The following is a 25,714-nucleotide window of genomic DNA, read 5'->3' as shown; positions in this document are numbered from 1 at the left end:
TTCGATAAAATATTATCTCGGGCAGACGATCGAGTCGAAAAATCTTGCATTGCGGGCCATGATTTAACTACGAAAAACAAAATTCTACTTGTAAAGTTAGTTAAGTTTCACAATAGTTTTGATGCTTACGAAAGAATTTCAATCGACAAGGCAGGAAACAAAACTTTCAACCGGGATAAAGGTCCTATACCTAATCTGAATCTGAATTAATAAAATGGACAACTGTTAAAAGTAAAGCCATAAAACAATTCTCGTCAGTTATAGCCAACATGGACACACACATTTACACAAGCAATACCAAATTTTAATCCAACTCATAGTTATTAAATTACGGTCGATGAAGTCTTGTTTTAATTATGAATATTAAATTCGAGTTGGCATAATTAATTTTAAAAAAATATTATTAAAAAACATAATATTTTATAATTTAATGCTCTTTGTTTTATTTTCTGGTTCGTATAAGAATAGGTTTCTTGGTATGCCAACACGAGAACGGGTAACAAATAATTGCCCCTGCTATTTATTTATCGACTTTGCAAAGGCTAAATGCCTCGGTGAACTTCGTTTCTCCTACAAATTATTTAATTGTAACTATTAATCAGCGATTATTAACCTTAATTATCCTGCAGCTCCAATTCATTAATAGCTTTCTCGCCCCTTGCTTAGCCCGCACGCTTATCACAAATTTTACTATTATGTTTTATTAGTAAAAAAAGTAGGTCTTCGGCTTGACTAAAGCCTTCGGCAGTGACGGTCATTGCGCTCGCTCATATAGCTCTAATAAGTACCTTATCACAATAATTGAATAATAATAAATAATACCTCAGTATGTAATACTGTTAGACATTATTTTAATTCTTGATAAATATGGTGGAAGCGCATATAAATAGATAGTACATATGAAGATGTAATGTAATGCATAACTTATATGCCTTTCCACCATTCATTGGCACAAAAAAAAAGCGGATAAACGTAACTATACTTTATTTTTTTATTTTGCATTTTAAGGAAAATTTTTCATTTTTTATAATAAATTTTGATTATTCTGAAAAGTATGTACGCATATTTAAAACTTCTAAACAATGTACAGGGTAAAACAATTGGAATCACTTTTTTTTTTGGGAAACTACCCTTTCTTTTTATAAGTTGACAAAATGTTACTAAGAAAAGTTGCTCAAAATAAATAATTATGACTCTAATACAAAATCTCAAGAATATCTCTCCAACCTTGACTGTTTCATTCTTAGTGAATGTTGCTTTATTTGAGAACATTATTTTCTTAATAATTAATAATACACAGTCCACAGAAAAGTACACCCCTAGACTTTTTTTTGAGGGGCTATCTTAAACAAAAAGTTTGTAATCTAAATGCTTAAAGTTTATAAATTTTAAGGTTTTGGTTGAAAAATGTGTTATGGTAGGAGGAAAACATGTTCATTTTCTTTTTTACGATTTTTAGTAATTACAACTTTTGTTCAAATAAAAAATATGTTTTAATTAAAGTACACAGATCTTCTGATATTTTGTATGGGGTGATGATTTTGTCTGCTTATAGAAAAGGGTAATCTAACAAAAAGAAAAATCCAAATTTTTGGCTACCTTGTACATTATTTGGAAGTTTTAAATATGAAAACATACTTTTCAGAATAAGCAAATTTTTTTATAAAGCATGACTTTTTTTAATGCAAAATAAAAAAAATTTCAAGGATAGTTACTTAGTTATCCATGGACAAAAACGTGAAGATTTCCTGATTTCGTATTAAAAATATGCCTGTTTCTTACGTCCGATTCATTGCTTGAAAATATAATAATTGAATAACTAAATCTTTCTGAAATAGTAAACAAACTTTATGTAATAGATAGATACCAGGTAAGTACTTACTTTTTCATTTTGTATATACCATGTGATATTTGGTTGTATATTGAATAATGGTGTTCTGCATGTGAAATGAACTGTTTGGCCAGGAGCAACATCATTGTGGTCAGTATATACTTCAGGTACACCATTTGTTGGTATTATCTCAAAAACATTGATATTTGCACTTTTGATATCTGTATGAAATAGTGGAGCATCGGCTGTTACTTCACATTTATATGTGCCAGATAAGGAGCGTTGTGATGTTGGAATGTGTACTTCATGTGCATTTGATTTTTCAATCTGAAAAAAAGCAAAAAAAACAAACTTTTATAGATCAATCTGTGTTTGTGTAGAAAATAGTAGTAAATGAGTAAATGTTAATAATATAACACTGAAAAAAAAAAATAGATAAAAAATTCTATGTGAACGTAATACAACCTCAGTTTGCAATCTTAAATTTGTGTACACAGGTTGGTTAGCAAGTTTCTTTTTGAGCCCGGAGTATAAAATTATATCAGCTATTGAACCAATCAAATTAAACATGAAAAGGCGTTTAACGTTGCATCAAATCAGGTGTGTTTGTTTTTTTATCTTATTTAAGTTTTTGCCGATTTTGACTTGGAAGGACTGGTTTTTCGACAAAAACTGTTAAATTTGAAATAAATTGAGATCAAGCCAGTTTTAAAACAGGACAGATAGTTTCGGAGAATCTTTCGACCTTTAAATGTTGAAAATATTACTAATTCTGAACATAGTATTCAGAAACTTTCTATTAAGTTCAAAATTGTGTATACAGAAGTATATATTCAAAAAGAGATAAAACCGTAGGATGATACCTAAAACTAGATATATGTAGAATATTGTGAAATAATTTTTATAGATAAAAGCTAAGCTTAGAGAAAAAGAATTACTAACGTATGAGAAGATTTCTTTTTGAATGTACTGTTATTTTATATGCATACCTACTTTGTTTACAGTGTGGCGCATGAAAATATATATTAAAAACAAGTGAAAACAAACAATTGACTGAGTTAATTGTTGAAATACCATGCATAGTCAGTGTTGATTTCTTTATCACATAACACATACATACATGTGACACATACATAACTGATAATCAAGTATAGTACATATTATAAAATTTCCGCCTAATTGGGGCCCTCACGGGTAAACAGTGATGTTTACAAAAAAATGTTTCACCTTTTACGTCCTTAGTACGCTGTAAAAATTTCAGCTCGATATCTTTTTTCGTTTTTGAGTTATCGTGTCCACAGACGGACGGACGGACGGACAACCGGAAATGGACTAATTAGGACTAATTATGAACACCTATAACAAAATTGTTTTCGTAGCATCAATATTTTTAAGCGTTACAAACTTGAAACTAAACTTAATATACTATGATATATTTATTTCATATATACATGGTATAAAAATATAGTTTCATGTTATCTTATGACTCCTTAAAAAAACTCCTTTGCCTAGCTTATGTGAAATACCCGGTTTATATCCATCAATGGTACAAAACCAATTGCTCATTTTTTATTGACAAAGAAATCTGGTACATCACCGACTGTGACTTCCTTGCTTTTGCTAGATCAATAATATTAAACATTAATTTCAAGACCAAAGAACATAAACAACACATCGAGACAAACTGTACCAACATATTATTTTATATGAAATAAAATGGTTATTACAGTTTTATTATCAAATAATATACCTTGGTATGTACCATATAATAATAGTCTATATACTTGGTTTCATAAAAATCACACCAGTTAAAACATTCTAAATGTACTCATCATATGTTATGTTATAATAGCAACACTTAGAATGTTTTAATTCGTACGTTTTTAATGACATAGAGAATATTTGTGATATTATAATCCAAAACAGTCTACCATATTATTATAATAATAAAAAACCTTACTAACTAACTAACTAACACTGATGAAGCTTTTGTGCGACCATTTGGGTATATGCTTATTGTTTTGAGATTCAACTTATAATATATACAAAACATATACTGATTAAATGACTTTATAAAAATAAATATTATGTAAACCTTTAATACATTACTGGTACCATTCAAGATCGTTTTAAAATGTCTCAGTCTCCATTCGTTTATAACATAACATTATTGAAATAGCTAATGCCAAGGACTAATAGTACAGTAGCTACTTTTTTTTAATTGGTCTCATTCCCCGCATAGTACATTCTTTGTTATTGTATCGTACTACTTTTCCTTGAAGCAATTGTCTTTATTATAAAGTTGGTCAGTTGATAAAGTTTGAAACGTAAAACGTAAAAAGTATAACCTTGGTTGAACAAATGTCCATAAATTTTATCTCCTTCAGCCTGTTTTATGAAATGTCAAAAAATAAAATTACATCTTTTTAAATTATAGCTCATGTGTTATTCTGATATATGAGTTATATTATTGTCATGTTTCATTCAAATCCATTCAGTAGTTTTTTCGAGAACGCCTAACAAATAAACAACCAACCTGTCAAATTTATAAAATGCTAGCTTGATACTCACCCGCTTCGTTGGGTTTGAAAGTAAAGATTGGTAAAGACCATCTCAGTATAGAATTCACCTTCCTTGCTTTCACTTATCCCCTTCCCATAACATTCGAAATAATGGTAGAGATTGCTTTACACAGCAATATATATATCTAATGTATAAGATATATTTTTGTTATATTTCATCTCAATCCATTCATTTTTGCGTGAAACCGTAACAAACAAACAAGCAAACATCCTTACTTTCACATTTATAATATATAAGGATAGGCATTTATACCTAAATAACATTTGTAATCTGTAAATTTTTTTTTATATTTTACTTATTATACCATGTATATATGAAATATACATAGTATATTAAGTTTCGTCCCAAGTTTGTAACGCTTAAAAATATTGATGCTACGAAAAAAATTTTGGTATAGGTGTTCATAGAATCACCTAATTAGTCCATTTCCGGTTGTCCGTCCGTCCGTCTGTGGACACGATAACTCAAAAACTAAAAAAGATATCGAGCTGAAATTTTTACAGCGTTCTCAGGACGTAAAAAGTGAGGTCGAGTTCGTAAATGAGCATCATAGGTCAATTGGGTCTTGGGTCCCTACGACACATCTTGTAAACCGTTAGAGATAGAACAAAAGTTTAAATGTAAAAAATGTTCCTTATAAAAAAATAAACAACTTTTGATTGAAACATTTTTTCGTAAACATCACCGTTTATCCGTGTGGGGGCCAATTAGGCGGAAATTTTATTGTAGGCACTATACTTGAACATCAGTTATGTATGTGTCACATGTTTGTATGTATAATGTGATAAAGAAATCAACACTGACATGGTATTGCCATGGTATTTCAACAATTAACTCAGTCAATTGTTTGTTCACACTTGTTTTAATTTATATTTAATAATACATGGCTTTATAGAAGTTTTCTCAGAGAAGTTCATTATTATTTATAATAATAAATTGAAATAAAATACAAAAATTGATTATGTTTTTTTTTCATTCAACAACATAATTCCTAATCCATTAAATAATGGCAAGCTGCTGCACTACAGTATTAATATATCCGTTTTAGTATGGCTTAATAACCATACGTATATATTTCGTAAACAACAACAACAAATTTAAATAAAAGTACTGTTACTAAAAGAGTGCCAGTTTTATGTAAAATATATTTTTTGGTTTTATTATTATTATTTTTGTAAACATACAAAGAAGTGTACACTAAATGTAGTTTTAATTTGTAAATAAATTTATATTTTATCAAAATTGTTTTCTTGTATAATATTATACAAAGTGAATAATAAATGCTATATATTATTTGAAAGAACTTGTATGTGAACACGTATATGATGCACAGTAAAGTTAATTTAGCGATATTCTAGCCTTTCTAGTAAAATTCAATCCACGTCAGCGTCAGCTCACATTCGGCTTTTGATGGTTTAAAATGTATTGAAATTATCCAAAACCTCGAAAAGTGATTCACTATAACCTTCTGCAACCGCAATCACAGTCCTTTTGCGAGGAAATCGACGAAATGTACCGAAAATTGCGTAAACAGCAACCGGTACTGGTCAACAGAAAAAGTTCGATCCTGCTTCACGACAACGCCCGTCCGAATGTTTTTCAAAGCACCGTCCAAAAATTAAACGAAGTGAGCGTTGAATTTCGGTCTCACTTCGAAAACTTTTTCACCGGTACAACCTTCGCCAATCTAGACCAGGAAAAAACTGCTTTCGTCAACTTCATCGAATCCCGAGCACCCAATTTTCATGCTGACGAAACTCATTGACTTGTGTTACGTTGACAAAATGGCGCTTATTTTTATTAAATTGAATAAGTATTCACTGAGATATTACAGTCTAAAGTGGACTCATAAAAACGCACAAAACTTTTGAAACAACCTAATGGAATATCTCAGAATTGACACCTTTATTTTTAATCATTCATAAGAAAGAATTCCCTGTATTTATGAAGGCCTTTTTGTAACGAATTGTCTGTGTATAATTGACGTTGCAATTTATTTCAGTATTAGATCTGATTATTATGGAACGTAAATTCTAAGAATACATGTGTGTAATACCATACCATTCTAGTAACATGCATTATATAATGGTAAAAGTTAATTTAAATTTAATTATTAACTAACTAACTACCTACAGCTACCTATCACAAAAATCAAATACACGTGTATAGGTTGTAAATGTATCTTTGAATAGATTTAATTAGTTTGGACATTGATTGAAAATGTAATGTCTATTTACTATCAATAGTATGCAATATTATATACTAGCTGTGAACTACCCGCTTTGCTGGGCAACATCCCCACTTGCACCCCTCCCTCCACATTTCCTTGCGTGGGATACCCACTTAGGTATTTTAGGTACAACTTTTTTAGTTTTTGAAGCATATCCCTTTCAACCCCTATTTCAACCCCTTACTCTACTATAATATGAATGTATTATACATTAAAACCTTCCTCTTGAATCACTCTATCTATTAAGCATCAAAATCCGTTGCGTAGTTTCAAAGATTTAAGCGTACAAATGGACATAGGGACATAGGGACATAGGGACATAGGGACAGAAAAAGCGACTTTGTTTTATACTATGTAGTGATTCATCCATTTATACATGTCTACAATAGGGTACTTTATTTCGTTAGTGAAAAATAAATTTTGAAATTTAATAAAAATTAAAATTGATGTACAATTATACTTAAATATTCTGGTTTTGAGTCATAAAAGCCCATCATTATTTTATTATATTAAAATTAAAAGTGGTAATTTCTCCCCGAAAGAGATTTACGTCGATGAATTTTGAAAGGCTTTATCTCGGAAAGTATTGGGTCTGTCTACAGACTCTATTCTCGTCTTATATTATAGCAAATTTAGTCTACTTTAAAAACGTTGCATAAGAAAACTAGTCCTTTAGGGTTATAATCGAAAAAACGAAAATTTTCACGGATTTATCGTTTTTCGTTTCTCGAAGGCATAAACTTGGATTATTCATAAGACCAACACCGGAAACAAGTCTGCAAAAAATTGGAACTACCGGATTTGATGCAGACTACCCCGTACTTTAAAATGACAAAGTTACTGTTTTATTCGTACTATTAAGAAATATTTGGAGTACTAATATATAAATTTGCATTCTGATTTTTCATAAACTTATGTCAATTTTTACAATATCAAATATCATTATAACCTTTGTCAGGCTACTATAGTGGAAGATGAAAGTATATATCCACATAAATACACTGATAAATACATAAAGCGTTGTTCGATAAAATTGTGAGCCTCGGGAACTAAAACATAATTGGGATTTGTAGAGTTCTGTAGCATTTATCGTTGTAAATAAACGTAAAAATTTCGTAAAATCTAAAGATTAATGTTATTGAAAACAAAAGTTATAAATTACAGCAATTGAAGGTATTTTATGAAATAATTTCGTATCCTTAAAAGAAAGATATTTTATTATCTATAATATAAAAAATTTATGAAGAAAGAATCATTTTTCTAAATTGAAAAGAAAATTCATTAACATAACTTATTTGAAAAAAAATAAGACATTTCCCTACAAAAAAAAAAGACTATTACTTCTTAAAAAAGGTTTTTATATCATTTATTTTTGAACACACATAAATTGAAACATCGATTCAATGGTAAGTATCTTTTCCGGAATGATATGAATGAGGGACCGGATATAACTTAGATATATGGTCTCTAATATGAAAGATGTTCCTATAAATCCAGTTTCATTTAAATATACATAAACATTTGTATGTTTAAAGAGAGTTCGTAAAATATTTAAGCCAAAAAAGTGGTTTGAATTTAGTTATAATCACAATTACAAAAAAATAGAAATGAAGGATTAGTAATCAGTATTAGTATCCCTTAATTCTCATGAAAATGACTTTAATTTTTTCATTTTCAGAGTTTTTATAATACTCTAAAAAGTGTACGGTATACTTTTTTCAAAAAAAGTCAAATTTGTCAGTTATATGACGATAAATACTCCGAATTTCAATCGCCAATAACTCGGAAAGTAATGACTTTTCAAAATATACTTCTATTCCTCTTTCGATTTCCATTGTGATTTTCAACCGATACTTTTTCACTCCCTAGGAGGAGTGGTTACCATCCCCTCGCAAAATGCGAGTTTCTCAACTCAACATTATATATTGTTTCTTGAGACCTAATTTTTTATCGTCAAATTTTCAAGTCAATCGGAGGTGTAAGAAAGCTTTTCGAGGTTTAATTCTCGGTTACTGGAGTAGTAATAATAACTAGCTCGACTCTTGTGGATTTCTGCTCCCATAATTACCGTAATCCGTGGCTACCCTGTACTCGTAGAAAAACACAACAAACAAATAATTTCGTAGAAAAATGGTGAAAAAAGTCTAAAATCCTTAAATAAATATTAATAGAACATGTATTAAAAAGTATTTTATGTGTTTAGAGTATTAGGAGAGCATCTGTAAAAATTAACATGTTTGCCTAATAAACTTTATAAACTTATTTAAATTTATGCTATTTTGTCATTCAAAGAATTTGCCTAGCGTGTTTTTTCCTTAGCGATGCATTTTTATACCGTGAATATGTTTTCGTCAAATCTAGACATATTAAGCTTTAAAATGAGGGGTGAATGGAATTTGCTTAAAGAATAACGAAGATAAGAGTAGGACAGACAAGAACTTGCTAGAGTAATAATAAACTTGGTAGAGTAATACTAAGGTACCGCTTGCACAGTTCTTAGTTCCAAAATTATTCATTTCATACACATCAGATTCAACATTTTACAAAGCTCCTTTTAATACATTACTTCTGTCTGTATCTACATCTGAAGAGAGTATATTATCAAGTAATTTTGAACGGATGATTTACCTTTGACATAGGTGAATAGTTGAATATGTATACAAAATGTAATCTGAGATTAAAACAACATTTCATTTCATATTGACTTTTCATATTAGGGATGTGACGTTTTGCTTTTAAATCCTCCGTTCGTTTATCACGTCATCATGAATTTAAACATACACATTTTAGTGTATAATATTAATACCTTTGAATACTTATGAAAGTGGATATAAATCTTAATCTAGTAATGTACTAGCATGTACTTGTACTACTTAATGGAAACTTGTCAGAAATGTTAATAAATAAATTATCAATCTTCAAAAAAACCAACTCGTTGACAAGTACCTACGAGTGGGAAAATACTATCAAGACAAAATAATAAAAACCCCAGTTTTTTAGTTTTATAAAAAAAAATCAATCGAGAAGTGTCGTGGGCCATTCGGTAGGAACTATATTCCTTTCGTACCTTGGTACATTGTAAATGTAGCGCTTACTTTATTTATTTACAAGATATTTTTCTGAAAATTTAAGGTATTACTTTTAGCAGTCAAATACTTATATGATTCTTTAAATAAATTAATTTTATAGCTACTTTTAGTTTTTACTATATGAAATAACTGTGGTATTAGTTTAAAAAAGACATACTCTTGGTTTGGTAGTCAACCCAATATTTACTTTAAATTATCTCTGTTTTTTTTAACTTCTGATAACTTTCACAACTCAATTTTTTTAAATGATAAAACATACAATTTTGACAAAAAATACAAATTGACTGTTATAAAATGATTTTTGCATTTTCTCAAAATTCATGGTAACCTCAATCGATTGACTAAGTTTTAGTTTCTGTTACAAAGCGACAAAATTGTTAAAAAATAGTCTGTAAGTGGCGCTGTAGCAAGTCCAGTGGCAAGTGGCGCTGGGTTAAAAAGTCACTTTTACGTTTACTTGAAAGCGCCAATTTCGACTAGAATAGTTTTCGAATGAGCGACAAGCGCATCACGCCATCTACGATTAAGAAATGTTCGCTCTCTCGTTATCTCAAATCACAAAATTTACTTCACGTTTGAATTTTTATTTTTGTATCCAATTATACTAGGCAATCTGCTATACAAACTATATACATAAAATAAGAGATATTCCTAACATACTGCTTGTGAGAATAAAAATTAGAATTATCTCTTGTAAATATTATAAATCAATTTAAATTAAAAAAACTCTAGTAATACGATATTTAGGCAAACGTTGATCTGTATTTGTCTATAAAATTATTTACATGGGTTTTTCTTATACAAAATTTCCTAACATCCTCCCTTCCATGTCCCACTCTTACATACCCTGAGAGTTAAATATATATAAAGGAGGGTCCTCGAAGGAGTTTGTATATTGTGTAAAAATTAAAGCTCAATCGATGCAGAACTTTTTGAGTCCATAAGCAGTACATAAACGAACATAACCTTTTTTTTTTATAAAGAGAGAGATTACAAATGAAACAGTAGATAAATATAATGTCTCAATTGAAAAATATTTTTGTACAGAATAGTACTTGAGTTTCTATATGAAAAATCCACGATAATTGAATTTACATAAAATTTATGTAGTAACATCCAACATTAAACGCGTATAGTTTCATTAGAGTAGAAAAAAATATGTGTTTGTATTGCAATGAAATTGAATGGAAGAAGAAAAGATTCTTTTTTTCTCTTACATACAATGGTGTACTAAAACAAGAACAAAAAAAATAAAAAAAATAAAAATAAAAATATGGATAGATAGTTGGATTTGTGTAGGTATAGATACAGCATTTTATTTAAATTGTTTTAAGATATTATTAAATTGTAAGAACTTATTTTCATTTTAAAGTTGTAGCTATTTTGTATTTTAAAGTAAAAATGTTTCTTTTTATTACAAACGATACGTAAGTGTAGCTTGCTTTTAGTATTCACGGATGTTCTTAACTAGATGGCAAAATACTAAACTGAAAAAAAATGTTTATTACCAACCGATATGAGGTTGTCTCAACTTCATCGCGATATCAAATTTGGCGAATGGTGTCACGAATGTGATACAACTACTATGTGAGTGGTGAAGTTGACACAAAAGCATTAGTTGTTTGTATGAATGTAATATACTGTCTAACAAAATTCAAATATTGTTGTTTTGAAATGCAACGCAGTTTTAAACGGTCTTTTTTTGATTAGTTCTACCATTTATAAATATTATAACAAAATACTGATGTCACAACCACATGAACAGGTAAAAAAATAAGAAGTTTATACCTGCTAATAGGTTTATTTAAAAACAAAAATTAAATTTCTTCATGTCCGATTTGAATAAGTGTCCTAAATCTACAGCTTAACCAATTGCGCTTCCGATGCTTGGTATATCTGCATACCAAAAAAATGGTATTTATATATGGAAATGATTAATAAGCTTATTTCAAACTTTCTGATGATGATGGATATGCGATCATAGTAATCAACTGCTTTGAAACAAACGCAAAGAAATTTTCTTCTAATTCATCGATTCGCTTTATTTACACGATTATATATTCCAACTAACATAAGTACAATTTTATTTTCCATCTATAAAATGCATGACTTTAAATTAAAATCAATCTCTTTCACAGAAATATTGATTTTGTTTATTTAACTTCAGTGATTTGTAACAATGAGTTCATATTGTATAAATTTTCTCTCTCTTAAAAGTCCCTCCTAATTGAGCAATAAGATTGAAAATCAGTATGCAGGTTGGGTTCGTATAAATGAAGTATCTTATTGAAGAGTAAACTTCCAGCACCTCTATCCTCTCTTTTATGTCGAAATATCATGGATTTTTGAGAATTTTCGCGCCTCTAAAACCTATCAAAAATAAAACTAAAGGATTGAAAATAATTGCTTAAGTTGAGTTAGTGCTAAGAAAGTGCCTATTGAAGAAGTCAAATTCTCAGCCACTCTTTCTCCATTCTTATGACAAATATTTTGAACTTAACTGCGTTTTTTAAGATTTCCGTGCACTTTTACAATCCCACAAAACATGGTACAACAAAAATCGTATTGCAATAAAATGATTTTATAATCAGAAAGAAGCACTTTTAGATAACCATTTCTTCGTTAATAATAACTGATTAAAAATGTTTTTTGCTTCCAGTTTCGAATAAAAGAGGTTAATTCATATTCGTTTATTTTTTTTAACGAAAAACCTATTTCTCTTATAACCTATTGTCCTGACCTTATCCAGGCTAATACAATATAGGGTAAAATTGTTACCTTGTAGCGTTATGACAAAATGATTTACTATAAACATCAATGGTTATATTAAATTATATGTTCCGTATAACATGATTGTATATCGTTTGAGAGCAACTTGTTGTATATTTACATTAAATTTTATATAAAATATAGTTAAGAATATTTTGTATTATCCAATTACACGCTTTTTGACACAAAATATTATGCTCTGCGTCTAATAACGTACTTACTTCCTAAGTAATATTTTCTAGAAAGTACCTCACTCATGCACTATGTTCTATTTTCACTTTATTACACAATTTTATAAGTTTCGAAATCTTATCAAAAATAAATGCTAAGTTTTATTTATAATTTAACCTCATTTTTTACTTATAATTAGTAAAATGAAGGTAGTGATTGTGTTTGAGTGTCTTTTGTGTCATTCTGATGGGATTTTATCTTGTGTATGGTGGATTCGAAGAGGATTGTGTACCAAAAGCAGCAAGAAATATCAGACTGTTGCTGACTGGTTCCTCCTCATCACTAGATGAGGAAGAACTTCATCACTAGAAGCCTTGAGTGTTGGTTTTTCTTTCTTATTTGTGGTGAAATACAGGGTGCCCCAAGGTGACCGCCCATTAGTAGTTTCTGGAGAACCAGACAAAATAGAAATTTAAAAATTGGTATTCCACCATAACTTGGGATATATCCGCCTAAAATATTTTAAGATTTGTTACACTTCCGGTTATACAGAAAGTTGATCCTAAAATCGTTATTGCAAATGGAATTCCCTATTTATTTTAGTCTCAGTTTCTTTTGTAATAAAGTGACCCCCCCCTTAATCTTTAAGGATTTCGAGATAAACAATATTGATTTTGAATTTTAATGCAAATGGACTTGTGTTTCATACTAAATTAGGTAGAACATTCATATCCGGCTTATTAATGAGCTAAAAGGTGCTGCCATACGTGCCACCAAGTTTCTCTTTGAAGTATTTTAAATATCACTTTCATTCAACAAGTGTGTTAATTTGTGCAAAAAATAATTTAACACGTTAAAAAAAATCATCTAAATATTATTGAAACTCGTTGAAATACTCACATCGACAATAATTGCTGGATCTACAATAAAAGCTTGACCAGGCGGATCTTCTTTTGGTACAAATCGGAAAAATTCTTGTTCATCATGATACCATTTTATTGAATATAGTGGTGTTCGCATTAAATCATATTCACACGCCAAGTTTATTGGTTGACCACTCAAAACTGTTGATGGTGCACGAATTCTCATGCCTCGTAAACATCTTACTTCTGTAATAGAAATATATTTTATATTTAATTATTATATTCATCTGAAATAGTCAATTAATAAAGCTAATTGTGAGCACTAGTGGAGAGCTGTAAGATTTGTACCTCGGAATCCAAAGACAGTCAGTAAAAACTGTTCAACTTCATTGTTTAAAACTCCTTTAAAGAAGTTAAAAGCAAAAAGGGCGATCTTTGGGGGTGGGAGCCACCTCTTCTGGAATGTGGAAAAATTTATACTGAAAATGCCAACTGGAATCGATATAGGAATGAAATATAAGCAAAAATTGTCATTGAAACATATTTCAAAATGTCAATACTTTCCGAATTATTTGCGATTGAAATTCGTATTTAACGACAAATAATTGAAAAATTTGACGTTTTTGAAAAAAGTATATTCTACATTTTCTAAAGTACTACAAAAAACTATGAAAATGAAAAAAGTTTCCAGTCACTTGCATGAAAACTGACGGAGTTATAATGATAACAAAAGTTTTTCTTCTCCCAAGAAGGCGTGGCTCCTTGGAGGAGCCAAAGTTTAACATTTTTTATAAAGATTCAATGGCTGGTCCTGGATTCCGAAATGTTAAGACATTTATACCTTGTAATCCTGATGGATTCAGGGATAATGTAAATAGTTTTTTCAATTGAAACTTGATAATCGAAAATTTTCACTATCATACTTATAAAAAAAATGCAAAAGGTAAAGTGGACAACTCGATATTTCGCAATTACAAAAATTCCTTTGAAAAGTATTCCTACATTTTTATTAAAAGTCTTACAGTTTTTGTGATTTCTACTTTACTCCTGAGAAGTCGTTACAAAAAGCTTAGTTAATAAAACTGAGCTTTAAGTGTGTCACCGACTTTACTTAAATTAAAGGCTATCTACAGTTAATTACTTCAGTATTTATTTACCGTTTATTTTATTCCTGAATGATTATATGCTAATAGTTAAAAAGGTTATGCTAGACATAAACAGAATTTTTAATTGACTAAACATCAGCTTATTTAACTACTATTTAAATTTGCCTTTCTTTTCTCTTTTAAAATCATGTGTGATTGCTAAATTTCTAGGAGTTATTGTTGAAAGTGAGATATCTCAAAAAAACCTGTGGGATACTTAAATTCGACTTTGTCCTGCAAGTTTTCCACGTCTTTTCGAGGTTCGATAAAAATGCGAAAGTGTAAAAGGAGTATGCATTTCTGAAAATGTAGTTAATTAAAAGAAAATTATTACCAACAGAAAACGTAGACAGAATGGCAGGGAGTTGCCAACTGTCAACGGACTGCTAACAAGATTTAGAAATGGAGTGCAGTTGGAGAAACAAAACTTTTCCAACAGTTTCAACAGTATCAAACTTCTTGTCATATTCCCGACGTATTCTGTTGTAAATAGCCTTCTACTACCGCATACGGCAAACCTCGAAAGGGCAGACAAAAACAATTCTAGAAATTTCGCTTCAATATTTATAGGATTTAAAAAGAATTAGAGATCGAACGAATTAAATTGAACAATGAAATTTAAGCTACAAGTGAACTAGTTTCGGACTAGATAACTAACTGTCTACATTAAAAAAAAAAAGAAATTGTTTTAATTGATGGTGTTAAATTGACGTAATTAGTAAGAACTAAAAAAATTAAAAACACAAAATTATTATGTCTATGAATAATTAAAGGTTGAAAGTAATATCGACTTTATAATATTTATAAAGTGGATTTAAAAGTAATTAAAGTTAAAATTACAGTAATTGCTTGCTGTTTGAAAACTAAATTTATTTTAGGGAAAGAATTTTTCTTTACATATTATTGAACATGGAAAAGTTGAAAATGTTTGACTATGGTAAGTTTTTTTTTAATTTTTCTTAAATTGTCATCATGAAATGACATGCATATAAGGATGAATTTTTATTGACTTCGAGTTGAGACATAGTTATTGAAATAAATACCACGATACTCGAAATAAAATTGTATATTCAGAAATTCTATTTAAAAAATACAATTAAAAACATACAACAGACATACCTTCATGTCGCTTAATATCGATATTTAGATTGCAGTGGGTTAAACCCACTAAATAATTTGTTGTGAAATGCTTACAAAAAGTTTGGTGGGCTTGAGAAATTTTTTTCTTCAAACTTGTGATAATTTTTGTATTTTAATTTTTGTAAATAGTTACTGTAATTGTTGGTAATGTTTTGCTTATTTATTTTTAATTTTTTAATTTTGTGTAAAATGTTTGTAATGTGTTATATGAATAAATTTTGCTACTGACGATGATTGCGTTGCAATCGAAATATCCATATTTAGAGACCTGTAAGTCTGTTGTATGTTTTTAATTGTATTTTTTAAATAGAATTTCGTAAGATACAATTTTATTTCGAGTATCGTGGTATTTATTTTAATAACTAGTTATGCATATCTAAAATTTTCATCTACAATCAATTCGAAAAGTTTGAAAAATTGATATAGCTGGTTTTAAATCGTACAATATTTTTCATACAGATATAACTACCTTTTTTCGAAAACTTCACAGATTCAATATAAGTCGAATGCGAAAATCGTATAGCGTTTATCAACTTCCGTATGACTAGAAATTATAAATGTGAGAAGTTTTTGTGAAAATGTGTCTGACAAAACTTACTTACGAGTAAAAGACTATATCTCGACTAACTTTTTCGTAGAAATATTATTTCAACGAAGTTGAAATTAAAACTATTCTTTTATAAATAATTTTCAGCCGAGCATAATAAGCGATTATCAGTATTTCTACGACCAATAGAAATTCTAGCCAAAATAAGCTGTTTGGGTGTTGATCCGGGTATTCTGGATTTGATATTTTTATACTGCATTGTAATACCAATATGGCTTTCATTAATAATTTTTCATTGCACATATTTATATCATCATTGGTTGGATCTTGAATATGCTATGAATTGTCTTATCTCAGGAGTGGCTCTAACATCGGTACGTAAAAATTAACAATGTATCAAAGACTACTTAACTAGATATAACTTGCGCAAATGCTACTCGCCACTCTAATATAAGGTGAAATATCCTTCAAAATACCCTCTATTCTTAAACCTACTTCTCTAATAGTGAATATTCGCTATTTCTCTTATCACGAGATGTGAGCAAAAAAATATCACCTTCGTAAATTTTCGGGCTTGTTCGTGTACTTTCGCTTACGGATATTTGTCTCTGTATGGTATGAATCTGTGCAATTTATTTGTCAAAAATATTGCAATGTCGTCATATTTTATTGTATAGCAATTTTTGTATAGTTAGAATTATTTAGAACAAAGATTGTTGCATATTTTGTTGTAGCTGCTTGTTGTAGCAATTTTATCAAAATTCATTTTTCTGTAGATAACAGGAAGACTTTTTACAATAATTACCAAACGAAAACTTATTAAGAAAATGGTAAATATCATGAAGAATGAGTTTTGGCCGTTGAATTTTTCGAAAAATGATACATATTATGCTACATTACATAAATATATTAGTATTATGTTCAAAGTTTATGTAGTGGTATTAATTAGCGGTAGTTTTGGCTTTGTAAAATATCCATTAGATATTGGCGATAATAACCGGGAAATGCCATTGGTCATGTGGTAAGTTCAATCTCCAAATAACCATCAAATTTATTCAATTGTAGTTACAGAAACTTGTTTAGAAAAGCTTGAAATATTAAGAACTCTTCTAACCCAACAAAGGGTAAAATAATTTGTCGAAGTACATAATAAGCAAAATGCTAGTTAAAGTCGTCTCGTCAAAGAAATACCTTAAGGGTGGCGATAGGATAATATATTGAAATAAGTATATTCATCCTTATATCATTACATTATATCTATTGGCGTTGCAAACTGCAGTTCCTTTTTCTATCGCTAGATAGAGTCTTTCTAAGTATCAAAATGCAATACCATTTCCAGCTTTTCACAACTTAACGCAATGCAAAGTCCGTTTTTAATATAATTTTGACTGTCGTAATTATTAAAATTAAAATATTTTTAGGTATCCTTTTAATATTAATAAATCTCCACAATATGTGATATCTGTAATTTACGTATACATCGGAAATTTGTGGTTGAATTTTATTTGCATACATTTTACAACATACTACTTGACGTTTTTTTTTTCTTTTTGGAGTCAATTACGATTTTTATGTGAAGAACTTGAATCAATTGATAAAAGTAAATTCGATAATGAGGAAAAATTATTTGAAGAAATAAAATTTTTAGTTCAACATCATTTGAAATTAATCGAGTAATTGTATTTGTATTGTTATGTGATGTTTTATTTATCGTAGTTTATTTATTTCATTTACCTTTTGCAAATTCCATATATAGGTTTTGGAATAACTTTATGGATTTGTTCAATTTAACGATAATATTCGAATATTTTACAATATCGTTTATAAATTCAAGTTTGTTCACTGCAATCCGAATAATTGTGAGTACAAGACTGATACGTCAGTAAAATCTTAAAAAAAAACTATTTTGGTATGTTTTTGGAGCCCTTAGGAGAGTAAAATTTACGTTTTGCAAGCAAAAAGAAGTTGTGCTACTTGCGTAATACGCAAAAAACTGAAAATTTGAAATATACGCTCCCCTAAGGGGTCCAAATAACATACCAAAAAAGAACATACCAAAATAGAATTTGACTGGCGTATGATTTTTTCATGTATTTTGAGTTTTATTAACTATTTACATTTTATTGTTTTGCGACTCCAGGAAGGCGATATAATAAAACTACTTTATATTGTTATCATTGTATTAGTCACGGCAAATTTTATAATTTACTCGATAACGGGATCTATCGTTGACCATGAGGTAACTATTGGTGTTTTTATTAAATAATTTTTACTTAAGTTTCATTCACAGAAGTCGAATTTAATATGAAAAAATCGATTATACAGACTTTTCAATCTTTGAAAAATTCGAACAGTATAAATCAAGACAAGAGAAGCGTGGCTTTATCTTACTGAAATATTTTATGAAGATGAAAAGACTGTATCAATGAATTTTTATGGATATTTATTCTACGTAACAAATAATATTTATGTAAATTTTAGAGTGATCAGATTACGCATGCGGCTTATGCATGTATGTGGTATGATTTGTCAAGAAAGAATAAATTGGCATTGTTGCAAATTATAAAGTCTGGGCAGCAAACTTTAACGTTAAATTGCAAAATTATTGGAATTGTCAATAATAAGACAATAATTGACGTAAGTGAAATTAACTTAAGATTCATCGTAGAAAGGGAGGCTAGGGTCTCTGCTTTGGTCTGTTTTAGTTCTAGTAATATTGGTGAGGTGTAACTGGCAAATTCAATGTAGAGAAAAGTGCAACTGCCAAAAAGGTGAAGTTGTTTGCTGTTATTTTCACAAATACCCGTGCACTGACGTTTTCTGTATTCTTTCTCTATCTTGGAAACCCTACCCTACAATAACTATCATTATTTACGTTTTAATACTAATTCTTAGGTTTTCAGGTCTAACATATTTGCTTGGACAAAAAGAGCATAATGTCCTCTTGGCCGAACTTGGTTATTTATTTGAAAGTATGCTGTATTAAAATTTACCAAAAAATCATACTTAATTACAATTTAAATCAATCTTTAATTTAAATAGTTTAGGTTTTTGAATTAACAATCCAATGATGAACAAATTCAAACATAGTGTTAATAACAAGGTATTTTTGATTACAGATTTTCCATACGGCATTCTCTGTGTCTACGTTATTTCTGAAAGGTCAAACCAAGAAATCTCAATCAGAATAAAAATTGTTAAAATGTTCAAGTATCAATGAAGCATTTAATGTATTCACTGGTAATAGTGAAGCAGAAATGTTTATATAATAAACTTATGCTTGAATAGAAACTCGTTAGTTTTTACGACTAAAAAGCACTGCTTTGTCTTAGTATTTTTTTTTCTTATTTGTCTATACTTGTCTAAACAATCAATTTTTTGGAACAACGACAACGATAAACTACTTTTCTGATCTATTTTTGTATGTACTAATCGTCAAGGTCAAACTTGCTTTCATGTTGAATCCACTTCAACAAATGAATATTTTTATGCAATTATTAATGACGAGACAACATATGTATCTTTTTTACATGTCCAGCTAGAAGAAGAGGAAGAATGAACGGGCCATGTAATCTCCGTGACAAAAATAAAACGCGCGGCTTTACAATGTTGCGTTTTCCTGGTACTAGCCTTTTCAATATTCGATGGCTTTTCTGAATGCCCACGAGCTAGATTACCGCGGGTTATCTCTATATATATTATAAATGCGAAAGTAAGCATCTTTGTTTGTTTGTTACGCTTTCACGCTAAAACTAGGGAATGGTTTTTAATGAAACTGTGCAGCAATATAGCTTATACATCAGAATAACACATGAGATGTAATTTATAAAGATATATAAATAAAAAATAAAAATTAAAAATTAATTTAATTTGACATTACCATAAATTACAGATTTCTGTAAAAGTAGTCATTTGACATTACCATAAATTACTTTACATTTCTGTAAAAATAATCATTGTTAAATATTCCACGGCCATCTTTGCTGATATACTCAATGAATAATTACGACTAATATACATTTAAAAAAAATAGAAAACCATACATATATTTTACCTGTGTAAACCAATCCTTTATTTCGAGTGTTATAGAAAGGGGATAAACGAGAGCAATCTTTTTCAATCTATACTTTTAAATCCAGCGAAGCGGGTGTTCATCACTCTAGTTTAAAATAAATATTGACAAATAAACAATAAGCAAATCATTTTGTCTCAGTATGAGTAATATTTCACGAGATACTTTAAAAAAAGTAAATCTTGGGGTAGGTAATAAAATTCATTAAATGAAATTAAATTATTTCCTAATAATATTATTTAATATATACATACATAGCAGATAACCATTAATGAAAATCATGTTATCGGTCGATGTGTTACAGATTCAATTCATATAATTGAATTACCAGTTACAAATTCGATATTGAAAGAGCAGTTGTATAACATACACATACATATATAGTAGCGATGTGAAGCAAACCGTATCTAACAACGGCAGACAATTTTCTTATTGAAGTGAAGTATTTCAACTACTTAGTACTCAGGGTATGTATGTATGTTAGGGTGTCCCTTATATGACATATTTTTTTATTTTTTCAAAATTTGAAATGCATACCCTCTATATTTTTTATAAATGCTAAAACATACTCAAATATGAAATTTCATCTTTCTAGCATGATCGCAACCCGTGCCGACCGAGCTACAAAGTTTATTAAAAATTATGTTCTGTCCGGATAATTCGGTCTGCTGTAAAACTAATATAAATGTGACAAATTGAGTGAATAAAAGTTAAAATATAATAAGATAAACACTAATCTTTATTTAAAAACATAAAATAATAAAAATCAGCTAGGGTAACTTCTCTTTAGTGTAGATTTTTTACAGTCCGGATACAAATTTCTATGTTCCTGGACACAGCGCAACAAGAATTGTTTTTGTTACGCTTTAATTTGACAGCCCTTTCGGCAGTGTCATTTACAACCTTCAAACGACTTATTCTTTTTTTTGCTTCCAGAAAAGCAGCATTATCATCCCAGGAAGATACATCTTCCTGAAGAAAAATGTCGTCGATCTGCAGTCGGGATAGTAATTGTTTGCTCTTTTCTGGTACAAAATCATCCAGCGTTTTATGTGAAAGAAAAAAAAACAAGTTAAATAACAAAAAACTCTTCTCCTTCTAAAGTCTGCTCCAAAACAGCACAAGCTCCATTGAAACGGCCAGTATTCGAAGCTGTTGTGTCGCAGCACATTATTTGTACTTTATTATGAAGGTTCCAGTCAAAGAGAGCAGTTAATACAGCTTTAGCTTGATGTTTTCCAGAAGAACTCTCTAGTTTTGGCACTGCAAGAACCTGTTCTCTATCGTCAATTGAAGCAATAATTGGCAAACGTTCTTCTTTTGAACTTCGTACATCCATTCCGGGTAATAGTTTTCCATCCCAATGGACAGTGACTACGTCAGGTATATTGTTTTGAAAGTCAGTTTTTATTGCTTCTGCCCTGGATTTTCTCGTCTGAGTACGAATTCGCTGAATCGAAGATTTGTTAATAGGGAAATCATCGCTGCTCAGACCAAGCGCTTCTATGACCGCATGAAGAATGTAAACGGAATCTCTTATGCTTAACTGGCATCGATCTAAAGCTGCGACAAGTTTAGGTGTTATGAGATTCTTTCTACCTCTTTTTGAACTTTTTTCAGGGCAGGGAACGTCTGGCAAGTTGAGTTCAGAAATCGAAATCTTTTCTTCGTCCGAATCTTCTAGACATTCCAAGTTATTGGTAGCGGAAGTAGATGCCACATCTAATAACTCTCTTTGTCTTACACTCCTTTCCTCTTCTTCTAATTGTTTTTGCCTAGCTCTTTCTTCTTTATCCGCCAATTTTTTGTCTATACCACCTAAACATCCCGGTCGACCTGGCTCTCTTTGTTTCTTTAAAAATACTTTGTCTTCCTCTATTTTTAATCTCTCAAAGGCATCAGCATGTGCAAAATCAAATAAGTTCTCGAGGTCAATTTTAAAATTATTTTCACGGCTTTTGAACGTAATTTGAGTTTTCTTACAATTTTTTTGCAGTTCTCTCCAAACATGATATAAATCAACAAGTTTCTTCACACAGTTTGGAAAAGCCTTTGTAGGAATTCTTGCTTTTTCCCAAAATATAATACCTAATCACAAGATTTGCACTTTCACTGACAGTTAGTTTGACTTCGCGAATATTGTAAAATAAGACAGCGAGAACTTGTCGATTAGATGATAATTTTGCACCATTTATTTGATATCAAGGCAGTCCGATAAGGAAAATATTTTGTTTATCACTCCGTAATTCAACCGACATCTTTATGCAATAAACAAGAGCGCTCTACTAATCTTAAAAATCACTGATGAAATGGCAAAATAAGCACGTATATACAGGTCACATCGCATTACCAGTGTAACTTGTATGGACAAGTTTCAATCGCAAGTCGGCACGGGTTACCGTTTATAAAACTGACTAATATTTTTTTTCTAGGCAATAATGGGTCATTTCTAAAGTTTTAAGAGGGTATGCGTAAAAATATTTCGAACTTGAAATTTAAGGGACACCATTGTATGTACGTACAATCGAATGTATTAAATTTAAAACGAGCCATAAAGCATCGTCAGCAAAACCAATATTGCTTTTATATCTTAATTATGTCAAAACAGTTTGAATTAATTAACATCGGGCGATTTTGTGGCTGGTCAATAAATTGATTTCATTTCTATTATAGGTAAGGTTAAGTTAAGTTATATTGGCTGTCCACGAAGGATACACTTAAGCTATAGAGCTTATTGTGATACCATGTATGTGTTTTACCACCTTTTCACCTGATAATTTCATTAACAGTCTCTCAATTATTTTAAGAGGCTGAGTACATCTCCTTCATGCATATACCATGCACTATAATAGCCTATCACAACTATTAAGTAAATTAATTTTTGTAGTGACGGCGCTAATCGAACCCGCTATCCTAGGCATATAAATTTTTACCAATTTTTATAAACCAAGCCTGTAATTCTACTAAATTTAGGCCATATTATTCAAATTTATGATCAAAAATAACCTAGCTCTATTACATTTTAAGAATGTGGAGGCCTGGTCCCGGAATTAAGCACATAAGTGATAACTAGCGAAAAACTGACATCACAGCTGAAAAGAATGACCCAAAATTAGTGGATTTCAAAAAAAATTCCAATAAGATCGGATCAAAATTGCCTGTGTTATTAAAAAAAATCGAATTTTTGAACTTGATGACGTCATCAAAATCCAAAATATTTAATTTTGCTCTATCACATCCAAATTTTATCCAATATTGATCAACAAAGTATGTAATCCTACTAAATTTGGGCCATATTTTTCAAATTTATGATCAAAATTCACCTCGTTTTATTAGATTTCAAGAATGTTGAGGCCTGGTCCCGGAATTAAGCACATAAGTGATAACTAGCGAAAAACTGACATCACAGCTGAAAAGAATGACCCAAAATTAGTGGGTTTCAAAAAAAATTCCAATAAGATCGGATCAAAATTGCCTGTGTTATTTAAAAAAATCGAATTTTTGAACTTGATGACGTCATCAAAATTCAAAATATTTAATTTTGCTCTATCACATCGAAATTTTATCCAATTTTGATAAACAAAGTATGTAATCCTACTAAATTTTGGCCATATTTTTCAAATTTATGATCAAAATTAACCTAGCTCTTTTAAATTTCAAGAATGTGGAGGTCTGGTCCCGGAATTAAGCACACAAGTGATAACTAGCGAAAAACTGACATCACAGCTGAAAAGAATGACCCAAAATTAGTGGGTTTCAAAAAAAATTCCAATAAGATCGGATAAAAATTGCCTGTGTTATTAAAAAAATCGAATTTTTGAACTTGACGACGTCATCAAAATTAAAAATATTTAATTTTGCTCTATTACATCGAAATTTTATCCAATTTTGACAAACCAAGTATGTAATTCTACTAAATTTGTGGTCAAAATTAACCTAGCACTAATAAGCAGGGTCAAGTGGATTGAATTATACCATTCATGTTGGTTCAATTTTGTTGCTCTTATTAGTACATGTACCTATATCGAAAAGTTTGATTTATTTATTTAATACAGTACTGTTGTAAAGTTTATTGTTCTTGTACGTTATTTATGTATACCTATTTGAAATATTCTCATACATACAAAACTTGAATTGTCTTTTTGGAAAATATTTATTTATTTATGATTCTAAATCATTTTTGACTACTGTATTTTATTTATACTTTCCGTTACGAACGTACGCTATAAATTGAAAACACACCCAGGTATGTAGAGAATTTTGTATCGTTAAGTTCTTTTCTTTTTTTATTATATTGTTACGTCACTAGCTATTTTGTTCTATGTATTATGCTTACTGTATTTTTCCCCAAGTGTTTTAGATCAATTTTGTCTGCATTTTACAGGATGGATAAGTTTGGTAGAAAAAATCAATAAAGTATTAATCATGCGGTTATCGCAATAAATGAAAATCCATATATAACTTTGTGTTTGCAGGACAATCATAGTAGTGATAAAAATAGAAGGATGCTTTTAATAGTCTAAATAATAGGAAATTGGCTTTTACAATGAATTGTCCGCATTTCTAAACCTATTGGATTGTTCCCTGCTATTGGTTTCCGTTTGTAACAAATTAGCTTTACCAAATCTATTCATTTTTAAGGCAGTACGAGTGCCAAAGCAATTTCAAACTTAGGGCTAGAATTATTTGTACATGATTTTCAACTGATGATTTTCGTTATAACTTCATGAATGTAGACGAAAAATACGATAACATTTTTCGATTTCTACCTTGGTTTTCGACAACAACAAAATTTGCAAGTTTCGATATATTGAAAACTACTCTAGATATAGAAAAAATTTTATTCTTCGAACTCACTGACATCGTAATGACTTTAAGGACCCTGGTAACAACTGGGATCAAGAAGGTACTAACTAGCAAAGCACTTTTATGTCTCGTTCTTGATTTTCAACTCACTTTGAATTAAATTCGACTTTTTCGCATTTGCTTAAGGAGCACATAATTTAGTCAAGATGGCTCATAAACTTTCGAATGCAATATTTTTTTTTTAAATATTTAAAGTTTAAAGAAGTTTAAGTGTTGAATTTGTTTTGGGTAAGGTAAAGTAAAAAAAACAGTAAGTTTTTTTTTGAAAGTTTAAAAACTAGTTAAAATTCGCTAGTGTTCAATTTGCTTTAATAGTTTGTTATTTAGTCAAAGAGAGCTTGTACGAAAATGCGTAAGAGCACATTTAGCAGAAAGAAAACTTTCTATTACACATATCGGTTTTCTTGA

General features: G+C 29.7%; 1 protein-coding gene across 2 annotated transcripts in view; it reads right to left on the bottom strand.

The window, feature by feature from the left end:
- LOC123299040 overlaps positions 1-25,714 on the bottom strand; it is a 168,618-nt gene that overhangs the window by 7,057 nt on the left and 135,847 nt on the right. For both annotated transcript variants that reach the window (XM_044881180.1, XM_044881181.1), the window contains exons 4-5: positions 13,574-13,782; positions 1,883-2,158 (exon numbers count right to left, since the gene is read on the bottom strand). In XM_044881180.1, the coding sequence (XP_044737115.1) occupies positions 1,883-2,158; positions 13,574-13,782 (485 nt within the window). The remainder of the gene's footprint in view (positions 1-1,882; positions 2,159-13,573; positions 13,783-25,714) is intronic.

This window comes from Chrysoperla carnea, chromosome 4 (assembly GCF_905475395.1).
Source record: "Chrysoperla carnea chromosome 4, inChrCarn1.1, whole genome shotgun sequence".
Taxonomy (NCBI): domain Eukaryota; kingdom Metazoa; phylum Arthropoda; class Insecta; order Neuroptera; family Chrysopidae; genus Chrysoperla; species Chrysoperla carnea.
Note: the sequence above shows the minus strand (reverse complement) of the source record. Positions and strands in the feature narration are given on the sequence as shown.